Genomic DNA, 25989 nt, shown 5'->3' on the forward strand with positions numbered 1-25989 from the left:
CCGTTACGCATTTTTAATGAAATCTAAAGTGATTTTAAATTTTAAAATATATTAATATGCCACAAAAATACTAAAATTATACCAAAGGATATTTTTAGTATATTGATATAGTTCTTCATTTGAAATATACCAAAGTAAACACTTACGGTATTATTCCTAAAATATACCAAAATATTATTCTGAAGGCTATATTTGGTATATTGATATAGTACTTCATTCACCATACCATATACCAAATTAATATACAGCATTAATACTAAAGTTAATACCATAGGCTGTATTTCAAATATTGATACAGAACTTCATTTAAAATATACCATAGAGGGCAAAATATATCTTCTATATGTTGCATACATTTAATGGAGGCACTAAGTATAGGAAAACTCCTATCAAAAAAATTAAATATTGAGAAACCTTACTTTGTATTTTAAGCAATATGAAGCACTTGAAATTTATTAAGAAATTTGTGCAATTTATATTTTAGTTTATCAATTTAGTTACCAATATACTATATATAAGCAATAAGAATTTTGCAATTCAAAATCTGCTGAACAGAATTTATAAAAATAAAGCATTGAGATCTTTGATCTTTCTTTGTATTTTAAACAAAGAAATGGACTAAATTCGCACAAGAAATATTTGTAATTAATATTTAAGTTAATCAACACTAAACACGTTTTTAAATTGTATTTTATTGCATTTAAACAGCACTTCAGTATATAGCTAATATACCATATACAAGAGTAAGTAATCATGTATATATCACAGTAAGATAATTGTTCCTTTGAGCTCTAATAAGTTGTTCAAACATCTTTGCAGCAAACAACAAATCTGCCAGCTGTGCATTGCCAGATGCTCAGTTCCATCTCTGGCCACCAACTGATCCTTGATTTGCCAGAGGCGTGCTGGCACAACGCTAATACAGAACCACCTACAGCTACCGCGGAGAGAGAGAAAGAGAGCGGAAACAAAAGCAGGTCGAAGTAAAAACAATGCGCAGTTTTCATTACGAATCTCCTGCCAAGGACTTGCTTTTGTTGAAGGACCTAAGCTGTGCAGCACAATGCTAAAGAGACTTGTATGGCATTCTAACGAGAAAGGAAAGGAGTAGAGTAAACTGTGAAGACGCAGCGTGAGAAACCAACAGGTGTGGTCCAATCCAATGAGACATTTAAAGCCATCGAATGGACTGACTTATCTATATGACAGTCAAAAATGTCTTATCAAGTGATCGCTTAGCACCTGCGTAACATCTTGACTAAGCAAATAAACCCATTGATTGTGCTTAAATATGCTCATGTCAACGAAAATCACGATTTGGGAATGAGAATTTTTTCGAAGCAGCAGCCGCAAATAACAAACACAATATTCAGGTGCTAAACGTGACGTGCGTGTCGAAATGACATTTCATTTATCTTCCATGTGGTTAGCCACAACACAATCGACAAGACTCGTAACCACAACTCAAATTCGAATCTGAATCCGAATCCGAATCCATCGACAGACTCGATATTATTTGTTCATCCATAGTCCAACTATTTACCAAACACACAACTTGGCGACTGCCTAACAAGTGTCTGCGGCGGTTCTCTGTTTGCGTTTGACCTTAATAACAAGATAACAATTCTTTTTGTGATACTTTGAATTGTCTGCGGGAACACCTAATGGGTTATCCTTAAAAAAAAGGTCTGCCACAGATAGCACAGAGATTGCGATATTTCAAGTGTTTGCTCAATATTTTAGAAGCAGTTTGTAAAATGTATATTTAAACAGTTAAAAGATAGATTACAATTCTTTAAGATTGTTTCTTGGATGTCTACTTTATATGTCTTTATATTAGAAAAGTGAAAATCAATGTGTCAAATAATTTGACATATAAAACTATCTTCTTTCTATTTACCATTTTACATAAAACTATGACGAGGTGCTTTTAAGAATTGGAATATGAAATATGGTTAATTTAAGATTTCCTAATATTTTTCAGACACAATTTAAACTTAACAGGCACATTTAGAGAATGCACTTTAAAGAGGTAAGGGTTTTGCACTTTTGCATATTTTTATTGCTAAAGTGTGATTCTCTTAAAGATACTGTCACATCGGACTTTCTTCAATGCTGAGGTACTTGCCAATAGAGAGCAGAAGCTACAGTTTAATATTACGAGTCTAAGCAACTGAAATATTTAGAGAAAACTCGCATCAGGTGATCAGTTAAAGAGGTAAGAGTTCAGCCCTTTTGCAAATTTGCTGCTTAAGACTGTTTCTCTTACAGTTGGTGTCACATCGGACTTCCTTCAATGATGAGATACTTGCCAAGAGAGATCAGCAGCTACAATTAAATATCACAAATCTAAAGGAACTGGAATACGCACCAGCTGATCAGTTGAAGAGGGAAGAGTTCAGCACTTTTGCATATTTTGTTGCTAAGGTGCGATTCTCTTACAGTTCCTGTCATCGGATTTGCTTCAATGCTGAGGTACTTGCCAATAGAGAACAGGAGCTATAATTAAATATCACATCAGCTTACCGGTTAAGAGGTAAGAGTTCCGCAATTTTGCATATTTTGTTGCTGAATTGTGATTCTCTTACAGTTCCTGTTTCGGACTTCCTGCCATGCTCAATGCTGAGGTACTTGCCAATAGAGAGCAGAAGCTACAATTGAATATTACGAGTACAAGTCTGAAGCAACTGGAACATTGAGAAAAGACTTGCATCACCCGATCATTTAAAAGGTAAGGATTCCGTACTTTTGCAATTTTTTTTTGCTCAAGTACGATTTTCTTAAAGATTCTGAAACCTCAAACATCCTTCATTGCTGAGGTATATGCCGCAGCAATCGCAATTGAGCGGCAGCTACAATATAATATTACGAGTCTGAATCAACTGGAATATTTATAGAAAACTCTTAGATGATCAGTCAAAGAAGTAAGAGTTTAGTTCTTATGCATATTTTTTTGCTTAGGTGCGATTCTCTTACAGTTTTTGTCTCGGACTTCCTTCCACTCTCAGGAACATGTCGATGGGGGACAGCAGCTACAATTGAATATTAAAAGACTAAGCAACTGGAGTATATTAGAAAAAACTTGGATCAGTTAAGAGGTAAGAGTTTAGCACTATGGCATATATTCTGCTTAGTACTGTTTCTCTTACAGTTTATGTCATATCGGACTTCCTTCAATGATGAGATACTTGCTAATTACTGCAATTAAATATCACAAATATAAAGCAAATGGAATAAAAATCAGCTAAGAGGTAAGAGTTCCGCACTTTTGCATATTTTTTTTGCTAAAGTGTGAATCTCTTACAGTTCCTGTCATCGAGCTTCCTTCCATTGTCAGGTAAATGCCTATAGAGAGCAGAAGCTACAAATGAATATTACGAGTACAAGTATGAAGCAACTGGAATAGATAAAAATCGCATCAACAGAACTTCTAAGTTGTAAGAGTTCAGCACTTTTGCATATTTCCTGCTCAAGTACGATTCTCTTAAAGATACTGTCACATCGGACTTCCTTAAATGCTGAGATACTTGTCAGGAGAGATCAGCAACTACAGTTAAATATCACAAATCTGAAGCAACTGGAATACACATCAGCTGATCAGTTAAGAGGTAAGAGTTTAGTACTTTTGCACATTTTGTTGCTTAGGTATAATTCTCTTACAGTTCCTGTCATCGGACTTCCTTCAATGCTGAGGTACTTTCCAAAAGAGAGCAGACGCTACAATTTAATATTACGAGTCTAAGGAACTGGAATATTAAGGGAAAACTCGCATCAGGTGATCAGTTAAAGAGGTAAGAGTTTGGCACCTTTGCAAATTTTTTTTTGCTAAAGTGTGAATCTCTTACAGTTCCTGTCATCGAGCTTCCTCCATGCTCAGGTAAATGCCAATAGAGAGCAGAAGCTACAATTGAATATTACGAGTACAAGTATGAAGCGACTGGAACATTGAGAAAAGACTTGCATCACCCGATCATTTAAAAGGGAAGGATTCTGTACTTTTGCAATTTTTTTTTTTTTTTTGCTTAAGTATGATTTCCTTAAAGAGCCTGAAACCTCAAACATCCTTCATTGTTGAAGTATATGTCGCAGCAATCGCAATTGAGCAGCAACTACAATTAAATATCACAAATCTGAAGCAACTGGAATAGATAAAGCTCGCATCAACAGAACATCTAAGTGGTAAGAGTTCAGCAGTATTGCATATTTTCTGCTACGGTCTGATTCTCCTACAGTTACTGCCACATCGGACTTTCTTCAATGCTGAGGTACTTGTCAATTACTACTGAAGTCAGCAAATATCACAAATCTAAAGCAACTGAAATTCACTTCAGCTGATCAGTTAAGAGGTAAGAGTTCAGCACATTTACATAGTTTTTGTTATAAGTGTACGGTTCTCTTACAGTTCCTGTCATCGGACTTCCTTCCATGCTCAAATACACAATAGAGCAACTACAATTTATAATTAAACATTTAAAACTACTGAAATATAATGGAGAATACTCGCATCAACTGATCAGTTGAAGAGGTAAGAGTTCAGCACTTTTGCTAATGCTCTGCTCAAGGCTGTTTCTCTTACAGTTGCTGCCACATCATCATCATCGGGCTTCCCTCGTTCCAGAGGCACATGCCAATAGAGCCACTGGCTATATTGTGATGGCAGCAGGTCGACTTATGTACCTACGCTGGATCAGACACGACACAAATCCTTGAACAAAGGACAACCTGGCAAAAAAAAAAAGAGAGAGAGAAGAGACGAACATGCTTTTGCCTTTGGACAGGTGATGAACATCTTTGTGTTCGTCGAATGCCACACAGAACTGAAGTCAGCAATAGAACCTGTGCCTAGGCAAACGTTGGATAAGATGCCTATCGCTATTTCAATTCCTATTATTCGCAAAAAAAAAAGAAGAAATACAAAGCCAAAAAACAATAGAGATGTGCACACAAAAGCGGGTAGCTAAAGCAGCTGACAAATCTGAAGAGATGAAGATGCTATTAGAATGCCAGCCAGCTGCTGACTCAGGACTCAGGCAGGCTGAGGATTTTGGCAAGGTGCTTGCGTCATACACCGGACTAGCAACAGAAGCAAGGTGGTCCAGTATTAGAGCGAACTGTCAACATAAATCATGCTTAAACTTTTCTATATATATTTTATACAGATTGTCATAATTCACTATGGAGAGAGAGTCGGATTATAAATTTAATTGATTGGGAGCGGAAGTCGCTGAGCAGTGAACGATACTTAATGCTGCTTTATACCTATTATTAATTGTCATAAATCTTGATATAAGAAATGAGTTCAAGCTGCAAATGCGATGCTTTAACCCTTCATTAGAGAACGCGCTTTGATTTCTCTCAACTCTCTCTCTCTCTCGTTTGCTGTTCGTCAAATTATATAATGATGGCCAGCCTACTACTCTCAGGTGCCCCGACATCGGCTTAATCTTGAGTCCTGGCCACGCCTTGCACACGTCGCACACACACACACCTTTTGTTTGCCTGCGTGGGTGTGGCAAGCAGGCAGGCCAAATAAGAGCAATCCTTTAGAGCCTTTTGTGCCGAAGCCGCTGCCGACCACTTGACAGTTTAACCAAAAATGCAAACCGTTGAAATTAAGTTAAATAGTTTCTTGTTAAAGGAAACCCTTTTGTCGAGTACCGTTTCGTTGTTCGCTGCGCTTGCGCACCTGCCAAATGATTAATCATTTTCTTCGTTTCATGTTCGTGTTTTGTGTGTTGCCCGTCTGCCTTTAACACCTTTGCACTCTTTCTCTCTCGACCTCTTTCCCTCCCTCTCCCACTCTCTCTTTCTTAGTTGCACTTGAGCCAAGCGTCTTTCGTGAGTTGATTTTTGTTTAAATGCTAAAAGCTCATCAATTATACGTCATGCATCTGTCTTTTGTTTGTAGGGGCTTGTTTGCTGCCTGCACCGAACCGTTGCAAGGCGCCAAAGGTCGCGCTTTTCTCTTTTCCATTTCGTTGATGTTTTCAGCCTCTAATCATGTCCATCAATTTGATGAGCCTACATCTGGGTTATGCATCTTCTTCTGTATGTAGGTGAGGAGTCTTGTTTAAGTGAATGCCTATCTCAAATGGCGTCTCCTCAACTAAGTTTGCTTTATTTCCAATGTGGGCGGTCCCTGCTGTGTTGTGCTGTGCTCTGCATCTGCATCTGCTGCAACTTTATGCTAGGCTTAATATGTGGCAACCTCCTCATAATAATAGATTTCATTTTCATTACAGCTGCGCTCCACTTGGATAGATTGATATCGAATAGTTTGATAGCGACTTTTACTCACATGAGGCAACTAAATGTTGCATTTCTTTCTCATCTTACGATTCCTGCACGATTTATTACAACTATTGACGTTTGATGTTTCTCCTTTAATGTTGATTTGTGTATTATCAAATGGTGAGTTGAATTCCTAAATTAGTCGTTGAATTTGGTATATATTTCATTGGTTTTTTCTCTTTATTTTTAGCACCTTAATCATCACAGGAATTGCACCTTTGAGGTCTTTGAATATGGACATCTTAAAACAACTTTAATGCATTTTCGTTGGAACTTCTTAAATACAATATTTAATTGAACTATCAGCCCAATTAGAAGCTCTCTTCAGTTTCATTCTCAATGACTACTAAATTTTGGTGTTATATACTCAATTTGGATAAGTTTAGACTTGGATTTGGATGAGAATTAAACATTAAATAAAACTATTAGTTTTACTATTAGTCTTAGTTGAAGGTTTATCCATGAATCTGTTCAATGATTGATGTTAGATGGCAACTTTTATACACACGAAGCAACTAAATGTTGAATATCTTTCTCATCTTACGATTCCAGCACGATTTATTACAACTATTGACGTTTGATGTTTCTCCTTTAATACTGATTTATATATTATCAAATAGTGAGTAAAATTTCTTAGTTAATGGTGTAATGTAGTATGTATTTAATTGTTTTTTCTTCTAATTTGTAGATGTTAACCACTTTAATCATCACAGGAATTGCACCTTTGAGGTCTTTGAATATGGACATCTTAAAACAAATTTAATGCATTTTCGTTTGAAGTTATCAACCTTATTAGAAGCTCTCTTCAGTTTCATTCTCAATGACTACTAAATTTTAGGATTATATACTGAATTTGAATGAGTTTAGACTTGCATTTGAATGAGAATTAATCATGATATAAAATTTAGTTTTACTATAAGTCTTAGTTGAAGGTTCCTCCATGAATCTGTTAAGTATTTGCGTCCATTTCTCGAACACAAATTGTTTTGCCTGTACGAATTCTAATTGAGTTCTTTCTCTAACATTTCAGATGCCACTTCAGCAGCAATCTTTCAGCGCACACGCATTGCATTGTCATAACCATTGACAGACGGAATGTGGATGCACTTTGAGCGCACGCGCAGATGTTTTGGCACCAGCTGAAGCTAGGATTGGATAGGATTTTTCATTAGTGGCGCGTTCGTTTTTCAATTTGAATAAATAAACCAACAAAGAGTGTGCACACACACTCGCACACACTCAATAGCTAAACAAAACATGACAACGCGTCCCAAAAATAATTGAAAGGAACAAGCGAAGCGCGTGTAGTCTATAAATCAAAGTGGCTGCTGCAGGATAATGCAGCAAGAAGAGTGTTGAGCACTAATTTGAATGGCGCATCTGCAGCAGCAGCAGCAAGAAAGATTCATTGAGTGGCGCATTTTTCGCTTGAATGCAATTGCAAAGGGAATTGAGATCCTTCGTAATATGTGAGGCACCTGGAACTACTTAGAAGAGCACGTTTTTTCTTTTGGAGCCAACGAACAGGTTGTCAGCGACCTACAAGCCAGCCGGAAAACCAGCTTCATAGCGGCAAAAAAACAAAATTGTAATATTAAAATTTTATTATAACAGAAAAAAGCAACGACAACGACGACGATGACGATGACAACAACCTCCCTTTTGGACAACAACGACAACGAGCAACGACGACAACACAAATCAGATCAACCGTTGCCAGCGTGCTGAACTGGCATGAACCTGCCGCCAAGTGGAGTCGGAGTCGAGATTTGGTACCGTTGTGTTGTGCTGATGTTGCAACATTGGTAAGTGCTGCCCCACCATAACATTAAGCTTCAGCTGGTGGCACGAGCTTAATGTTGTCGTTATACATTTTACAGGTTGACGACGGCGACACACGACGACGAGCAAGAAATCTTTTGACTGAGCTCTGACTGCACAAATTCCTCTATCTCTCTCTGTCTCGCTTTTTGCATGTGGGGGGCGTGCATTCAACACATCCGTGCAACCACAGGCCATGCACGCCGCCGCCGGCGTGTTGCACTTTTTTCTCCTCGTTTTTTTGGTGGCATCAGCAGCACATCTTGCCCGCCTGGACAAAGTGCAGCCCAACAGCTATTAAGTTGCGGCCCCCTTTTTGCATATGATATTTTCGTTGTTGTTGTTGTTGCTGTGTTTTGTGGCATGAACTGACTGACGACGAGTGGCAGGTTATCGTCCCGTTTATGGTGCCATCGCGTCATGTTTATAAAGAAATTCTCTGCTTCTCATCATAATACGAGTAATTTTCATTTGGCCCCAAACGTGTCGTCAAAATGCCGACATCCACCACATTCAACCAACAAAAAATCATTCATCGTTTTGGACATCGCGAAACTGACGTTTATGTTCTTATAATGCGATGCTACTTGTTGGGCACGAGTGCGGATGCCAATGGCAACTCAATATTTGGGCAACTGTCGATCGAATTATGCAGATAACATTAACGCATCAAATTAGAGTTGAGAAAAAGGAAAGATCAATCTTTTGACTGGCAATGCTATGTGTTTTGTGACGATATAAGGAGATAAAATTACTAATTCTAATTACTCAATACGAAAAATGAAACTGCTTTTAGTAAGAAGATTATTCCATGCTTAAAAATGTATTTGCAATAATTGTTTAACAATATCTTAACCTTGCAATTGCAGGCCAAGTTTTATTTTAATATACTGGCCTTACACTTAAATCTGTTTGCTCAACGTCTCTTGAGATACAAGGCAAAAGGCCTCTAAAAAGACTGCACCCCAAGAATCTACCAGCTAGGTTTATGTCCTAGTCTATCTGTGATGTGCATTTGCTTAAATTACTATTAATGTATTGGAAGTCTAGTTTCTGATCTTCTATTATAATAGCCAATATGTGAAATTGTTCAATTGTTGTATGCCAATTTAAACAACCTAAATAAATTGTTAAAAAAAAAAATACAATATTTTAATAATGCCACCTAGTTATTACATTTGAAAATTGACACTATTTTTAGTTACATTTGTGTATACATAAAAATGTCTCTTAGAAGTTGTAAATTAATTTTGTAATGCAGATATCTAATTACTAAGTGTTGGATAAAAAAAAACTATATTTAGAAAAAATGTTAATGCCTTATTCAGAAATATTTGCTACTAGTTGTCATCTCATCTTTGACAATGTTAATGCAAGGAGAATGAAAAGAAACCCAAAATGTGTATAATACTATAATAAATAAACAATGTCTTAAGCAAGTTACAGAACTTACCGAATATTGGCAAAACGCGCCTGAAAGTAGAAAGATTATAATTTCCGATTAGAAATTTACGTATGAAGTTGCAACATATTGTAAATTGTAATACTAATAAATAATGAAATGTGAACAAATTATCTGCATTTCCTGCCAATGCTTAAGAAATAGGTTAGAGGTAATTTAAATTATTAAAAATATTTAAAAAATGTAGTTTGTTTTGATGGAAAGAAGAGCTTCTCTCCAAAATCTCTCTTCCAGACATGAGTTGTAACAATGAAGTTAAAGGAAGCAAATCAAATTTAACAGTTCATGTAATGGTATAATATGTACCTCTTGTTAGATTAAATAAATACAAATTAAGCAGATATAATTGAAAACATTTATTGGTAAAAAGAGCATTCAGAACTCAACAAATTTCCCCACTCGGAAGTATCTTTTATTTTGTGACAATATCATTGAAGCAAGAGTATAAAAACAAAGCAGTTCCTGTTAACAAATTTTGGCTGGAACAATTGAGAGTTCCAAGAAGCAAAAAAACCAAAACGGAAATGCGATGCTGTAAAAATAAATTAAAAGTGCCATCACAAGGCCAGAGGACAATAAGTAAGAGAATGTAGGTGTTTTTATTCTTTTTGTTGTTGTTGTTTCGGCAAGACAAGGCGTGTCATTGCACACTTCCGTTGGATCAGGTTGCAGGTGTGTGTGTTTGAGTTGTTGTTAATAAGCAGGCAGCAGCAAGTAAACTGGGCTTGGAAAATTGAAACATTAAAGAGCGCTGTCAGGCATTTCCATAAGCCAAAATGAATCGTTTCCTTTCATATTTAAATCGCAAGGCGGGCGCGCTCAAGTCAAACATTTTCAAATGGCCCACACGCCCACTTAAGTGGCAGCAACAGCAAAAGCAAGAAAACCAGTAGCGAGGGGGCAATCGAAATCATCATCACACATCCTCATCATGAGCGTAATAATAGTCGAACATTTTAGCTAACAACGACGTCGTCTCAGCAAAAAGAGATTGATCATCGCAACCGAAGCAGCAGCCAACAAACTCATCCATTTCGCCCAATCAGCCACACCCACAAAAAGATGCAACGTGGCAGGCAGGTATTAAAATGGCTTTTCGCGCTGAAGTGGCAAACACAATAACAACAATTAGGCTCAAAAAGTACTCGACTCAGAGATGCTCTCTGCAGCTGTAGCATCGCTTCTTGCCCCACTCGCTGTTATACTCAGTGTGGCAAGTGCCCATCAAGGGTATCACAACATGGCCCATGGCATTGTGGCTTCCGTTTTTGGACTGTGGCAAGGTGTGTGGCACCACCAAACGGTAGCTGCCATCGCCACTAAAAGCGCAGCGCAACAATTGGCAATTTCATTTGGCTGCGCCCCAAAAAAAAAAGCGACGAACGAACGCAGTTCTTCTCCTCCAAGCCACATCCAGTTGGGCAACAGGTACGCAAAGGTGGCCAGGTTGTGCTCCTTGTGCGCTTGCCTTCAACTTTCCACACCGCTGCTGCTGCTGCTGCCACATGCTGTGGCACATCTATGAATGAATGGAGGAGGCAAGCAGCGCGTTCTCAACTCGCGGTGCTACATCATCGTCAATGTGTGTCGTCGTCGACTTCACCGTCGTCCAACGTCAACTTGTTGCAATTTCGATTTCCTGTGCGCCGCGACGTTTGACGTTTGCCGGGTCACCTTGCCACGGGGAGACGCCGCAACTCTTGCGGCACTTTTGCATTCGTAATTGCTCTGCTACGAAAAAATTTCCATATGATAATATTTATTCGCTGGAATATGCCTACAACTCACTGACTAACCCGTCCTGCTGTCCGTCCGTCCGCCCATCTGTCTGTCCGCCTAGTTACGCCCGCGCTCCACGCAACACTCTGCTTGTTATACCTACTACATAGAAGGATATCAGGGTATTATCGATTAGTGTAGAGGAAAGAACTCTAACACCACAAAGTATAAACATATCACGATTATGAAAACCTATGAAAAGAACTAGCAATTTTTTTTGGGTTATCGCATAGTATTTTACTTTATAATTATAATAATAACACTTTATAAAGAAATAGTAAAGGTGAATGTGTATTATATTTATATTTATTATATTTCTTAAATTTCTCTTTATAATGTTGGTTCAAAAGTTGTTCTACGAACACATTGAAATTCTCAGTAACCATTAAGAATGAGGTTAGTATTAGGTGGTCAAAATTTCTCATCGCAAATTTGTCAGCTCATTTTTAGTTAACACTTTAAAATAAATATTATATTACAAAAGCTAATTTGAGTTTCAACAGATAAAGGGCTAATTTTTCATACTCTCAATAAGACTAACCTTTAAGGAGAATATCCTTTTTCTAATGTCAAAATGTGATCTATAAGCGCTATAGCGAACTTGTTCTGACATATATATATATAGGAATTTTATGTGTACTTTGAGTTTCGTTATATAAAACTTTATCGAGCAAATAATTTTATGGGGAGATAAAAAAATGGGCCCTATCTTTAATTGAAACATTGCAAGGAAGACATTTTAAAATTTTGTAAAGGGAAAAGTATTCATAAAAAAGAATTTCTTATGTTTTGCATAGAGATAGCTTATTGTAGAATTCGGAACTTAAAATAAAAACCACAATTTCAATGAGATATTGAAAATTATAATATAAAAGATTTTTAAAAATTTAACTGCAATTGCATGACAAACATGGCTGTAATATTGTAAGGTATCAGTGACGCAAAGAACATTTTAAGAGTTTTGGAGTTGGAAGATACCGCGTATGCCAAAGTCGATCCCTCTCGTCAGTTACTTTTGCTAAGTTGTTGTCTATTTGACACTGCGCAGGCGGCGAGGATGCACTCTGCAAACAGCAAAAGGCATCAGCCAACAACAGTGTGTGTGGGTGGTCGCCAACTCCAACTCCAAGCTTGGACTCCAGCATCGACTGCGCTGTCTCTCCGTCTGTCCGTCTTTCTGTCTGGCAGAGTCAGCTTGTGTTCGCATTTTTATATCCATTTCCATTTTGCAACTACTGCAGCCTCCGCTTGCCGCTTTCCTCTCGTCCAACTTCTGCTTCGATTTTTGCTTTTTATTATCTAGCTGGCATTTTAGTTGAATTGTTAGCTTAGTTTACGTGCTTGGCAGCCCCGACTGCGGAGGATTATGCAAGTTGCACGTTGCAAGCTGCAAGTTGCACTTTTTCCAATTGCCAATCTGCATTTCTAAATGCTGAGAGTCTCTCGAATTTGGCCTCTCGTTGACGTTACGATTGATGCACTATGCGCTGTGTTATCGTTAATCATTTGCAATTGCAATCGTGGCAGCAGTGTTGAAAAAACTTGACGACAATCAACGATACTTTGTTAGTAGCAAAAGTTATCGATGCGTTAGATTAGCTGTGTTATCGGTAACCAAATGTTTGCATAGTTGAAAAAAGCTTGACGATATTAAATGATACTTTTTGGAACAAAAGTTGTAGATGTTGTAAAATCTTGACGACAATCAACGATACTTTTCTTAGTAGCAAAAGTTATCGATGCGCCTGGAACTTTGTTTTATTGGTAATCAAATGTTTGCAGCGCTGAAAAAAGCTTGATGACAATCAACGATACTTTTCTTAGTAGCAAAAGTGTTATCGTTAATCTATTGTCAGTGTTGAAATAAGACCATAGTTACGACGCCTTGCAGTGTTGAAAAAGCTTGATATTGTCAAGTTGACAAGTAACGTTCAATTTTCCTGGTTAACTTCTTTGCTTGCTTTACTTTGAAAGGAAAAGGTAAGAAATTTTGTCTCTTAAAATGAATTGTGCATAAGAAAAACGCATTGTGCACCTTGCATTAGATAATTAAGGAAAGGAATTCGGTTGCCCGCAGCAATCAACCCCTATGTAAGCGGGCGCAAGCCAAACAAAAAGAAAAACAATTTACAAACTAAAAAGTAGCGAAGCACGCATAAAAAACACAACACATAATTAGGTCAACGCCTCGTGAGTGCAACAGCCACAACAACAACGACACCAACAACTGACGGCACGCGTAATGAACCTGTTCGGGAGCAGGGCAACACTGGCGACACAACGCAACGCGACGCGTCTGCTGACGGTAAAGACAAAAGAACGCTGCCGATCGCCTTGACCAGAATTTCTAATGTGTTAGTTCTAGGGGTAACAACAACAGCAACAACAACAAATGTCAAAACACTGGCAGGTAAATGCAGTCGGGTTTAATATGCGCCCAAGCACCCTCGTTGCTGGACTAGACTGGACCGCGTGCCGTCCTTTTGGGCACCTCGAGTCAACGGTGCGCGGAAATGTGCGGGACGAGACAGCAAACTGCAGACAACAACAACAACGACGACGGGCGACTGTCGCGCGCCGTTGTTTAATATCCGCTTACCCCGTCTCTGTCTCTCCGTTTGTTGTCCTAGTTCTCTAGCATTCCATCATGCTCACAATTTGAATAATTAGTCAGTCAGCTCGTGGCAAACACCACCACCTCACCTCACATTCCTGTGCACTTTGCATAACATATCCTATGTCCTGTGTGGGCAGGTTGACTGCACTGAGCACTGAGCACTATGCACTGTGCACTGAAGAGGAACAAGTGCCAGTGGGCTGTTGCGGTCAGTGGTGATGCAGTCGACCGGTAAGGATCATGCTGGCATCTGTTACTTTTACATTATGCCACTTGATGCATATGTATGCCTCAAAGGTGCAGGCGCGTGCCTCGCTTCTTATGCTTCTTTAGCTTTGCCTTCTCTCGACAGCTGCTTTAAAGTTGACGTTTTCTTTGCACTTACAGCACATACTTGAGCGTTATGAACAACACGAAGATGGAGGTGTCTAATGAAGAAGCTATGGAAGTGCCTAATGAGCAGGTTATGGCGGTATCTAGCGAGCAGGTTAACAAAGATTCCAACGAACAGTCTAAAGAGGTATTCAACGAGGAGCCTATGCAGGTGTCCAGTGAGCAGCCTATGAAGCTGATCCATGATCAGCCCATGAAGCATTTTATGGAAATGTCCGTCGAGAAGTCTATGAAAATGTCTCGTGAGCAGCCTGTGAAAATGCCTAAACTGCTGCCTATAAAAGTGGGCGATGAGCAACCTATGGATTTGTCCAATAAGCTACTTTTAGGGGTGACCAATGAGCAACCTTTCAAGATGCCCTTTGAGCAGTCTTTGATGCTGACCAACAACCAACCTTTGAAGGTACCTAACAATCATCGTGTAGAGGTGTCGAACATAAAACCCATTGAAGAAGTCAACGCACCAACTAATGAAGCAGCCGATGAATTGATGATCAATTTAAATGATGAACCCATGGGGCAATCTAATAAAAACCCCAATGAAAAACTCGAGCAGAAAACTGTTGAAGAACTTATTCAGCAACGTGATAAAGTCAGCCTGAAAGCTTACGAAGACAGTCAGAAATCTTTACGATTTACCTACCGGACAGCTTCCTCACTAATCGGATTGGCAAATAAAGAAATCAGGCAGAATATTAACATCGGCCACAAAGCTGCAGAAGAAGTTAGTCAGCAACTTGACAGAAAACTCTTAGTGAATTCGTCTAGATTAGCTTTGCGGAACGCTTCTGTTCAAAACGAACGAAAGGCAGATGGAGAAATCAACCGAAAGTTTGTTAAAGTTTCCACCGAGAAAGCTGCTGAACCGGTCAAAGAGCAGCACAAGGAGAAGCCCAAAGATCACCCCAAGGAGCTCCCCAATGTTGAGGCAAACCAGGCGACCGATGATGTTCCTCAAGTGTTTCATCAGCTGCCCAACAACGCTGGCGAGTTGGTTTACGAGGTGCCCATGCGACACTATGCCGGCAAGCGTTTGCTCATCACGGAGTTGATCGTGCCCGAGAATAGAGAGGAACGTCGTCCCTCGTACTTTGATCGCAAGGGCATTGAGCAGATGTTGCTCAAGTACAGCGCCATGGAGAATGTGTTGCGTCAGGGACCTTTTAACGAGGAGCTTGTGGATGGCATATTGTCCGCCGTGGAGACGTATGCCAAGTACATGGTCAAGTCGGTTATTGAGCTGTGCGAGCATCGCACTGGCTATTGGCTTTACAACGATCCGCGTTGTGTGATGCAGCACGATATGCGCTCAACGATGATGTTTCTCAACGATCGCGAGGCGGCCGATTTTGGTGGCGCCGATGACGAAACTCCAGGGCATCGCAGGTAAGGTGAAATTCTATCTTTGCTAGCTAGTAAATTAATTAATTCTCTACTCCATAGTCGCTGGATGAAGATGAAACGCAAACTTCCGGGCAGCAGTTCGCTGGAACACGAGATGCGTTTGGAGTCGACCAACACAACGGCTCTCTTGGCTCTGGGCGGACGCAAGCCGACAGCAGCGAGTACCTCCAGATTTGGCAGTGGAGTTGCCACAGCGTTGCCACCACGTGCACCGCCTTTGCGTGCCAAGCGTGTGGTTGTCAAGGATATCGTACAGTTCATGGAGAACAACAAACGCTATGCTCGATCGCAGTTGCTCTACGAAGCCTACTTGACATACAATTTGTAGGGACGAGACACACAATTTGTAGTTCAATGAACTTCCTTTTTGGAATAAATCCGAACAAAAGCCCAAGGAAACAGGTGGTGTGTCCTTTGTTCAATTGCTGCTGCTGCACTTGGCATTTTCAATGGATCTCTCGCATTTGGATTATTCATGTATTCCACACATGCACTTTGAACTTTTGTGCACTGATTGCAGACAGTCGGAGACGACTCGGTTTTGTGTTTGGGTACTTAAAGGAATATCCGGCCAGCAACCACGCAGACAGGAAGCATATGCGCATTGAGCATGCGCTAGTCGCCAACTGTCGACTGACGGCTGTCGGTGTCGCTTCGCTTTGTCGTCGTCGTTGTCGCTGTTGTTGTTGAGGAAACGTGATCTTATCGTGCCGCTCATTATGTTAAGTGCTGGCAATAAAATCAAAGCGTCTTCTACCAATTGAACTTCAATTGAAGCCGTGCGCCAACCACAAACGCATCACACAATTATTTGGGTCCTCACGTCTCGCCTCGCAGGTCGAGAGTGCTTACGCACGGATCGTGCCCCAAAACGTTGAAGTTGCAAGCGGAGCTCAGCTCGAGCGACAATCACAATTGCAGTAGCATTAATTTTCATGTAATTGATAGTATTTCGGAATAGGTTAAAAGTGCCTTCAGACGCATGCCTAATTAGCTATGCAACATTGTCGGCAAGTCCAGAAACAAAGGCTTTAGGCATTCGAAAAATATGCTAGAACTGTAGATGGACAGTTCTTAGTTAGAAGGTTAGAAGGTTTTCTTAACATTAATTTTTCCTATGGAAAATGTATGTAACAGGCAGGAGAAGGCATCTCCGACTCTATAAGTCATAAGTTATTTAAGAAATTCTTAAGTATAAGGAAAAAAATTCCTACTTACTACGGTCTTAGCTGGTAATCTGGTATTTTTTGCACTCTATGGTATATTTTGAATGTAGTACTATAACAATTTACCAAATATATCGTTTGGTATATTTTTTAGTATTTGACGGTATATTAATTTGGTATATTTTGAGAATAATACCATTCACTGTCGAACTTGTTAAAAGAATATAAGAGATATTATATATGGTATATTTTGAATGTAGTACTGTAGCAATATACCAAATATATCATTCGACACATATTTTTAGTATTTTGTGATGTGTAAATTTGGTATAATTGTAGGTTTGTGGTATATTTATTTGGTACATTTTTAGCATTTTCCAGTATATTAATGTGGTATGTTTTAAGAATAATACCACACTCTTTTTACTTTTATTTAAAAAGAGTAGCGAGTATTTCAGTGTCGAACTTGTTAAAAGTATATAAGAAGAAATAAGTAGTATAAATTTACTATAATCTTTTCAATACAATATTTTGTACATTCATAACCCATTTGATTTATGTACTGCAAGTTATTTATTACTATTATGTGCAGCGTAATTCCAATTTTATAGCCTACTTATAACATTATTATTACCACGCACAATAGTCTGTCAGTAAACTGTACTTTTAATCCCCCCCATAAATGGTTTGTTTGTGGATGAGCATTTCTTTTTGTGATAACTAAACAAATTTTGGAATGTTTCGACATTTTCGGGGCACACCTGTCCTATAAAGCTATCCTAGTCGAGCCACCCCTATGCTGTAGGCCCCTTAGCCTAAGCCAACATGTTGCAGTAGTGCTCGCTTGTATTCCTTTTTCAAGGACCCTCTTACAGCTGCTCTATTGGGCGCTGTCAGGCGTAAACTTGACAGGTAGACAGGAAAAGTTTTACATACAAAAATAAACCACCCCAAAAAAAAGAGTATTGATATTAAAAAACGAAAACGAAAACGAGAACGAAACTATCGCCACTTGAGTGTAGATCACTTTTCCGGCCGGAAGGAGGCGACTTCGTATATAGGAGCATGCAAGGTGTATTTGCACAACTCAACTCCGTTCAACTCACCCCACAGACAGACAGACAGACAAAGTCGATAACGATCCGTTAGGGCGCAGCTTGTTGTTTGCTCACAACAGCACAACAACAAAGAGTTGCTTTTGTGGAAGTATGGAAAATGTTGCACCTTTTTTGCATAAGGTTGTCGCCTGTTCCGTTTCGCTCAAGAAGTGCCAGCCAGCAACAGCAGCTGTGCCAATACTATCTGGACTGTGAAGCACCTTTTCATATGCTCATTTGTCGTTTGTTGTTTGTGTCGCCAACTCGAATGCCCGGATAAACCTTACGGTGAATTGTTGTGCTGTGTATCGATTGTGATTGTCACTACGTCTTGCGATTCATGTGTTTGCAAACTGTTTGCTCACTTGTGAGTCCCGATAAGGTGTTCATTACTTTTTGCTTTGCATAGCTAAAGATATTTTTAATAGCCTGATAAAAAGTTATTTTTAACTAACTGCCACATCCTGACATTTGCCACACGTTGCATGAAGTGTGCTTATTTTCTGGGAGACTTATAATTAAATGAGTAATTTCTAATGACGCAGGTATGAATCAGGCAAAGGTGGAATTTATCTAAAGCTATTTGATAAATTTTTTGCGAAATTGCTATTTCACAAATACATATTTCTAGAAATGTTTCAAAGTTGAATCCTCACTCATATACAAAATAATTGAGTAAGAGCAAAACAGTGCGTATTATTCTTAAAATATACGACAAAATACTAAAACTATACAATGTGGTAAGCTCAGAGAAGCTGGGTCCAGTGATTTGAGATATTCAAAAAAAAAAATTGGTGCCCATTGCTTTAAATCGTTTGCCCATGTTTGCCCAGGAAAAATTTTTTTTTTGCCCACCCTTAGTTTCAAAATTATGAAAAATTTTTTTTTTTCGAAAATTCAAAAATTTTTTTTTTCAAATTTTTTTTTTGCGGAAATCGCTTTAAAATCGTTTGCCCATCTTTTAGTTTTTCGAAAAAATTTTTCGTTTTCGAAATTTTGAATTTTGAAAAATTTTGACATTTTTTCGGCATGAATGACTCAAACTCGATCGCCCACACCTCGAAATTATGAAAACTAAAGCTCTACAAAGGTAGCCTCAAGTGTTTTCAAGTCTGCCCATATCTCAGAATTTCAAAATTTTGAAAAATTTGAAGGTTTTCATCTTTTTTGATTGCCCATACAAATTCATCGCTTGCCCAACTTTCAAAGTCTCAAATTTTTGCCAAATTTCAAAATTTTTCAAATTTTTTTGACTTTTTCAGACTGCCCATTCGCTATTTTCGTTTGCCCACCCTTTAGAATTTCAAAATTCGATTCGATCAATTGGATTCCAGCAAGTGGGAGATTAACAGGACTGGTCTGAAATCCAGTGTACGCTTTATCCGCTATCACTCAGATTTTTTGGATAGTCACATTTAGCTGACGATCTGTTCGAAACTTGCGTTCACAAGTAGCTCGGGTATCATGTCAAGCAGCCACTGAGCTTATTACTTTAAAGTGCAAGTTGAGGTTGAGTGTGATGATTTAGTCTGTGGGTTGCTCCATCGCACGGCAGATACTAATCGCTTCTTGCTTTGGAGTCGATGGTCGATCACTTGCCGCCTAAAGTACTCACTATATTAACGACAAAAGTTGCTCAATATACTAATTTATATGCAGGCAATATCTTCAATCGCAATCATTTTTCTAACTATGCTTAACTGTGTGTAAAAAGTGAAATATAAAATATTGTGTAGTCAAAATGTTGTGAAATAAATGTTATTTTAATTGTATACATTCTTTGATAACTATGCTAAACCTCAAAGCAATCATCGATCAGATCTTTGATTACCTCCACTGCTGTTATGCGGATGTTGTTGATGTATTCTACGTCGATTGTCCTTATCGGATTGTCGCCTTATATCATCTCTATTCAAATTGTTTTTGTTATCATGCATGCTGTGACGAGAATGCCTCGGACCGACATGATCATTTAGTGGCATTGCCGGAGAACCCATGTCGTGGGCGAACCGATTGCGTTGGTTACTCCGGTTGGGTGTAGATGAGTGCTGCCTAATTGAGACCTTCTTTTGGAACAGCTCCAATCCTTGGTATAGCTTTACTGCATACGGCACTGCACTTCTGTGCTTATATGTAACAAAACCAAAATTCCGTTGTCGTCCCGTATTATCCAAAGGAACACGTGCGCTTTCAATGGGGCCAGCTTGTAGAAATACTTCATACAGAATCTCTTCTGTAACGCGTTTGTCCAAATTACTGCAGAACAAGGTGCGCATCTGCTCATCATCGTCATATTCCTCATCAGCCGCATAATTCAATGCTTGGAATTGTGGCCCAGCTTGCGGCCCGTGGCCAAAGTAAGCGCCTTTCGAAAATGTTGCAGAGGCATTTCTAAATGCGTTGCACTTTTGCTGCTGTTCAGCAGAATATTGCAAAAAGTTATCCATTGCTTAATAGTTTGTTTTAAATAACTAAACTATGAACTTAGATTGTTTAGCGTAGCTTTTCTTTTTAATCGATAAATTCAAATGCAGTTCTGTGCAAGGCTGCCAACGCGTATATATATTAGCCATATTAGATATTAATGGGAACTTTTGATTCGCAGGGTACAAAGTAAACGGTATTATTCGATAGACGATAACATTGATTGTTGTTGCTGATGCCTCTGCTGAAATTGTTCAAGTTACATATTTCAAATGTTATCAGTGCTACACAATGCTAGTCAACGTTTCAAAAACTGCGGCAAGTTTCAGTCGAAGCATAGACAAAAATCAAACAGCTACGAAAATCAGAAATCAGCTTTAGTCGCCGGTTTTCGTTTTCTGCTTTCTGATTTGATGTTGCTTTCGATCGCATCAGCTATCGATAATTTTCGACAGTCGTCGGCATTTCACAGCAGTGTTGCCATTTTAGCTAATTTATTGCTAGATCTAGCTATTTTAAAACTGCAAAGCTATAAGATTAGCTCAGAGAAGCTGGGTCCAGTGGTGGGCAAACGAAAATAGCAAATGGGCAGTATGAAAAAGTCAAAAAAATTTGAAAAATTTTGAAATTTGGCAAAAATTTGAGACTTTGAAAGTTGGGCAAACGATGAATTTGTATGGGTAATCAAAAAAGATGAAAACCTTCAAATTTTTCCAAATTTTGAAATTCTGAGATATGGGCAGACTTGAAAACACTTGAGGCTACCTTTGTAGAGCTTTAGTTTTCATAATTTCGAGGTGTGGGCGATCGAGTTTGAGTCATTCATGCCGAAAAAATGTCAAAATTTTTCAAAATTCAAAATTTCGAAAACGAAAAATTTTTTCGAAAAACTAAAAGATGGGCAAACATGGGCAAACGATTTTAAAGCGATTTCCGCAAAAAAATTTTGAAAAAAAAAATTTTTGAATTTTCGGAAAAAAAATTTTTCATAATTTTGAAACTAAGGGTAGGCAAAAAAAAATTTTTCCTGGGCAAACATGGGCAAACGATTTAAAGCAATGGGCACCAATTTTTTTTTGAATATCTCAAATCACCTGACCCAGCTTCTCTGAGCTAATGTGGTATAGTATTAATATGGTATTTTATTAATATACAAAATATTTCGGTATATTTTGATACACCAAAAAACTATGTGGTATATTGACATAGTACTGCATTCAAAATATAGCATAAAGTACTACGCATTCCAAATTGTCAGCCAAAGCAGCTAAGACCCTATTGCTGTAGTCGTTTTTTGCCATAGATCGCTGATCAAAAAGATATGCATATACTTTATGGAAATATATGTATTGTCTCCCTGTTAAATACATTTCCTGTCATAATACTTTTCTGCCCTATAGGTACTTTTCTTTATATTTTTATGATTGTTAATATCAAATACAGATTTCATAAATTCCTAAAACAATTGTGCCGAACTTCAACTCTATTCAAATAACTAAAATATTCCCAGACCTAAATTCTTTACCAATTCTCTTTTTCTTCCTCGCCTGCTTAAATTCCTGGCATCTATAAAAAGATACTTGCTAGATACTAATACCACAAAAATGCAATTCTCTTGTCTATAGGCATTTTATAGCCGCCAATTCGCGTATGAAAATGCCAAAGTTGAATTGATTTTGGATTGCCTTTATTTTGTTGTAAGTTAGTTAATAAAGTTAAGCTCCTCCCATGGACATGTTAAGTTTCACTTGCTGATGCAATTTGCTTCCTCATAAAATATCAGCTTCAGCTCCGTTTCTAATCTGCGCCATATGCTCCGCCTTGCTTGGAGAGTGTTGCTAGCTCTCGATCGAGACACACAAAGGAGTCATAAAAGCAAAAACAACAACGAGAAGAAGTAAAAAAAAAACTATCGACACGTAACGATTTGTGCCGCTTCGAGACGTGCTGGCGGCTGCTGCTGTTGCTGTTGTTACTGTTGTTGTTGCTGTTGCTCCGACTGTTGCGTATTACGGCGTCTTACAGCGAAACCGAAATCCGTGCACAGCCCCCAAAGACAATATTTATGACTTTATTAACTTCAAAACGCAACAGCAGCAGCAACAGCAGCAGCCGGCAACAAAGTGTTAAGCCAGGCCAAGGCGATGAAGTTGTGTAAATGAAATTAATCTTCAATAGACACAGGGCAATAAACGTTCAGCAGCAGCAGCAGCGACGGCAGCAGAAGGCGTCTATGTGCCCCAACCCCATTTCCAAGAGAGCAACTCCATCCCCAGGCACACAAACACACACAACAAGTGAGAAAGTTACAGGCGAGTGTGCTCGACTGTGAGATACCCGCTACCCATTTTGAATAAAAGCAAAATATAGCTGTATTTTTATCGAAATATACCAAAAATACAAATATACTAAAATATACTGAATGCTATATTTGGTATATCGATATAATACCACATTCAAAATATACCATAGACGGCACAATATACTAGATTGTCAGCCAAAGCAACTCAGACCCTAGTAAGTAGGCGTTTTTGCCCATACAAAAGTATTTCTTTAATAACATCCACAATTTTTATCTGATCGCAATCAAATTATCAGAAATTGAAAATACTACAGTTATTATTGTATACACCAGCTGTAGCTTGAAAATTACGCTTGTTATTCGATTTTATTGATTATAACAAACGCTGTCGAAAAAAATGTATAGCTCTATCTCTTATAGTCTCTGAGATCTAGGTGTTCATACAGACAGACGGACAGACAGACATGGCAAGATCGTCTCGGCTGTTGACGCTGATCAAGAATATATATACTTTATAGGGTCTGAGACGACTGCTTCTACCTGTTACATACATTTCCTGCCGGCACAAAGTTATAATACCCTTCTACCCTATGGGTAACGGGTATTACTACATCTACTGGCGACTGCCATTAGTCATTAAACAATTTTCCACTGAAGCAGCCGCACAGTTTCAACTGCTGCATCGACTTTTGCTGCCGCTGCTGCTGCTGCGTATTTTGTCAGGTGTCATAAAAACCGAATTTATTGCGCATGCGCAACCGATGTTCCTCTCCACACACACAGCATCATCGCATCGCAGTGGATGCCGCATTTTGTTACAGTTTCCAGTTTTTATTATTTAATTTTTGTGTGTCTGTGTGTATTTGCTGCAGGATTATAAATCACGATGCGTGCGAGTTAAGGTGACAGCACTTTAGGGCACATAAACACACATAAACCTGTGAGCAGGTTGCTGGAATTTTAATTAAATGCATCACGAACTCTACCCGAACAGCCCATAAAACCAAAGCTGTCTGTCACAAAGGATGACGATGACGACAACGACTTCATAACTTGTTCATAATCGACACTAAATTAAATTAAAACAATTTGCTTAAAGGTAAAGAAGCGACAGCGTTAAATAAGTGGAGCAAGCGATGTCCTAAATTATTTTTAAATATTTGTGAAATGAGGCATTGATGAGCTTGCTAAAATATACATAAATAAATACTTCGATTGGAAGCGCACCGATTTTTCTAATATCCTTAACTGATCAATTCGAATTCTCAAAAGAAATTTAGCAAAATTAGAAATTTAAGGATCTTTAATTTCTTAACTGACTAATTTTGAATTACCTAATAAAGTAAGCTAAAAAGAATCGACCTTAAATCTGTGGAGCAAGCGATGATAAATATCTTTCAAAATGAGGCCTTGATCAGCTTATTCAAATATACATAAGTCTGGAGTCATTTTTTTATACTAAGTGCTCTTAATTCTTATATTGGAAACGGTTAGATTTTTACTTGTGGTAATTCCTAACTTATTTTGAATTCTTAAAACAAATTTAGCAATATTAGAAACTAAAAGATTATTCTTTAATTTCTTTACTGATAAACCAAGTTACCAAGAAAGAAGCAAACGTTTAATATTGTGTGCAACAAACTAAATTAGATTTAAGAATTTGTGAAGTGAATGATTAATCAGTGTATTTAAATATACAAAAATATGGAGGAATTATCATAGAGTAAATAATTTGATTTCTTCTATTGGAAACTCAAAGATTTTTTGCTTCATTGCGACCAATATAAAATACGGAAATTGCTTCTATTGTTTCATACTCAACTACTTCTATTTAATATGATAAGTGATCAATTTTGAATTACCTAAACAAACTTAGCAAATTCAGAAGCTCTTACAATTTTTCCAGCTTTAACACAACGTTTTAGAAGCTCTTAGAATTCATTTTCCCAGCCTTAATAGAACGTCTGCTACTCATATTTTGTTTTATTGCCAACCAATTTAAACGTAGAAATGCCAAAAAAAAAAAGAGAGAAGTGAACTGAAATCATATTCATTGCAAAATTCACACGCTCTCGCCTGCGGGTGTTCTTCAGGCACATCGCAAAGGCACGTAACGTGTACGAATCACTCGAACTGCGACTGAGACTGAGATTTGGGATTGGGATTGTGCTGTGCACTTGTTCCCACAAAATTCCAAGGCATAGGCAATTTCCATGAAGCAAACAACAAGCAAAAATTTCACACTCTTGCATACAAAAGACTAAAAAAGAAAAAGAAACAGACTACCAAGAGGACAACACAACAGCAGCAGCAAAAACAGAAAAAAGAGAATAAAAAATTGGTAAACGAGAAATTTGTACTGTCGAAATGCCACTGAACTGAGTCGGTCGAGTGAGTGAGTGAATGGAACCTGCTGGGAAACTGCGAGACAGATCACAGCAGATCGGAGCCATCAGCATAATCAACAAGATCACGCATCAAACGAGACGACAGCGGCATAAGAATGCAAACATTAAGAGATTTTATGCGAGTTGTTCACATGCCAAAAAGGGAAGCACAAACACACACACACACACACACATACACACAGTAAGAGACCGCAGGCAGGCGGGCAAACAAACAGGTACACAGGACGATTATCCTGTCATTCACTTGTTGCACACAGCACAGCGCACAGTACAAAAATAATACAAGAGCTGAAATGAGAAGGAATTAAGCGAAATGTATCACACACAAACACACACACAATTCACCTCCAGGTAGATCCAAAGTTTCTACACACAGAGAGTCCCTTAACCCGTAACCCGGTGCAAAAGGGTGTTTCTGCTACACTTCCTGCCCCTGTGCGATCCGTTAGCATCCACGAAACTGTTTTCGGCATCTCGGTTCTTGGTAGCGTGTGAACCTGTTTCGGTTCACTCTCGGCTTCTTGCCTCATCGATGCTGCCAAATACCCTGTGTAACTTTCTAAACGGTTATGTTACCACAAGACACAATGAATAGAGAAGAATCCAATGGGTTCATATTCTGGGAATATTTAATTAGATATGCCTTTAAAATACTTCAGATATTTTTGGTATATTCTATTCTATTATTATACGCGCTACGGCAGTCGGATCTCAGTTTCTTTGGCTGACATTTTGGTATATTTCACCGATATACTAAATAAAGCTTTGGTATATTTTAGTATTTTTATGGTATACTGACTTGGGTCATTTTGTAAAATATAGCTT

General features: G+C 38.4%; 1 protein-coding gene and 4 long non-coding RNA genes across 8 annotated transcripts; all 5 read left to right on the forward strand.

Moving 5' to 3' along the window:
• The first annotated feature begins 886 nt into the window (after positions 1 to 886).
• On the forward strand, positions 887 to 2511 carry LOC117565483 (uncharacterized). The gene is made up of 4 exons (XR_004571882.2): positions 887 to 1147; positions 1985 to 2032; positions 2088 to 2218; positions 2272 to 2511. It is a non-coding gene; the product is annotated as an uncharacterized LOC117565483 (long non-coding RNA).
• An 87-nt stretch (positions 2512 to 2598) lies between these two features.
• On the forward strand, positions 2599 to 3975 carry LOC117565481 (uncharacterized). 4 transcript variants are annotated; one of them, XR_007954490.1, is made up of 6 exons: positions 2599 to 2731; positions 2787 to 2924; positions 2979 to 3098; positions 3152 to 3251; positions 3307 to 3337; positions 3878 to 3975. It is a non-coding gene; the product is annotated as an uncharacterized LOC117565481 (long non-coding RNA). The 4 variants fall into 4 exon arrangements; XR_007954488.1 differs by lacking the exon at positions 3878 to 3975 and adding an exon at positions 3491 to 3599 and having other exon boundaries at positions 3307 to 3437; XR_007954489.1 differs by lacking the exon at positions 3307 to 3337 and having other exon boundaries at positions 3848 to 3975.
• Positions 3976 to 4287: 312 nt separating this feature from the next.
• On the forward strand, positions 4288 to 6403 carry LOC127565096 (uncharacterized). Its single transcript, XR_007954496.1, has 4 exons — positions 4288 to 4346; positions 4403 to 4525; positions 4579 to 5090; positions 6243 to 6403. It is a non-coding gene; the product is annotated as an uncharacterized LOC127565096 (long non-coding RNA).
• A 739-nt stretch (positions 6404 to 7142) lies between these two features.
• LOC117565482 (uncharacterized) lies at positions 7143 to 8824 on the forward strand. Its single transcript, XR_004571881.2, has 3 exons — positions 7143 to 7239; positions 7322 to 8096; positions 8172 to 8824. It is a non-coding gene; the product is annotated as an uncharacterized LOC117565482 (long non-coding RNA).
• Positions 8825 to 13354: 4530 nt separating this feature from the next.
• On the forward strand, positions 13355 to 16101 carry LOC117565642 (uncharacterized). The gene is made up of 3 exons (XM_034244854.2): positions 13355 to 13444; positions 14358 to 15749; positions 15807 to 16101. Exons 2-3 carry the CDS (start codon positions 14374 to 14376, stop codon positions 16093 to 16095), a joined length of 1665 nt encoding a protein of 554 aa, XP_034100745.1. The 5' UTR covers positions 13355 to 13444; positions 14358 to 14373; the 3' UTR covers positions 16096 to 16101.
• Positions 16102 to 25989: the final 9888 nt, after the last annotated feature.

Source organism: Drosophila albomicans, chromosome 2L, assembly GCF_009650485.2.
Source record: "Drosophila albomicans strain 15112-1751.03 chromosome 2L, ASM965048v2, whole genome shotgun sequence".
In the NCBI taxonomy this organism is placed as follows: domain Eukaryota; kingdom Metazoa; phylum Arthropoda; class Insecta; order Diptera; family Drosophilidae; genus Drosophila; species Drosophila albomicans.

Bases quoted from the DNA above. Each gene is read 5' to 3' on its own strand.
- LOC117565642 (XM_034244854.2), top strand. From the start codon at position 14,374: ATGAACAACACGAAGATGGAGGTGTCTAATGAAGAAGCTATGGAAGTG. The intron at 15,750-15,806 runs GTAAGGTGAAAT...TCTACTCCATAG, and splicing joins GAAACTCCAGGGCATCGCAG to TCGCTGGATGAAGATGAAAC.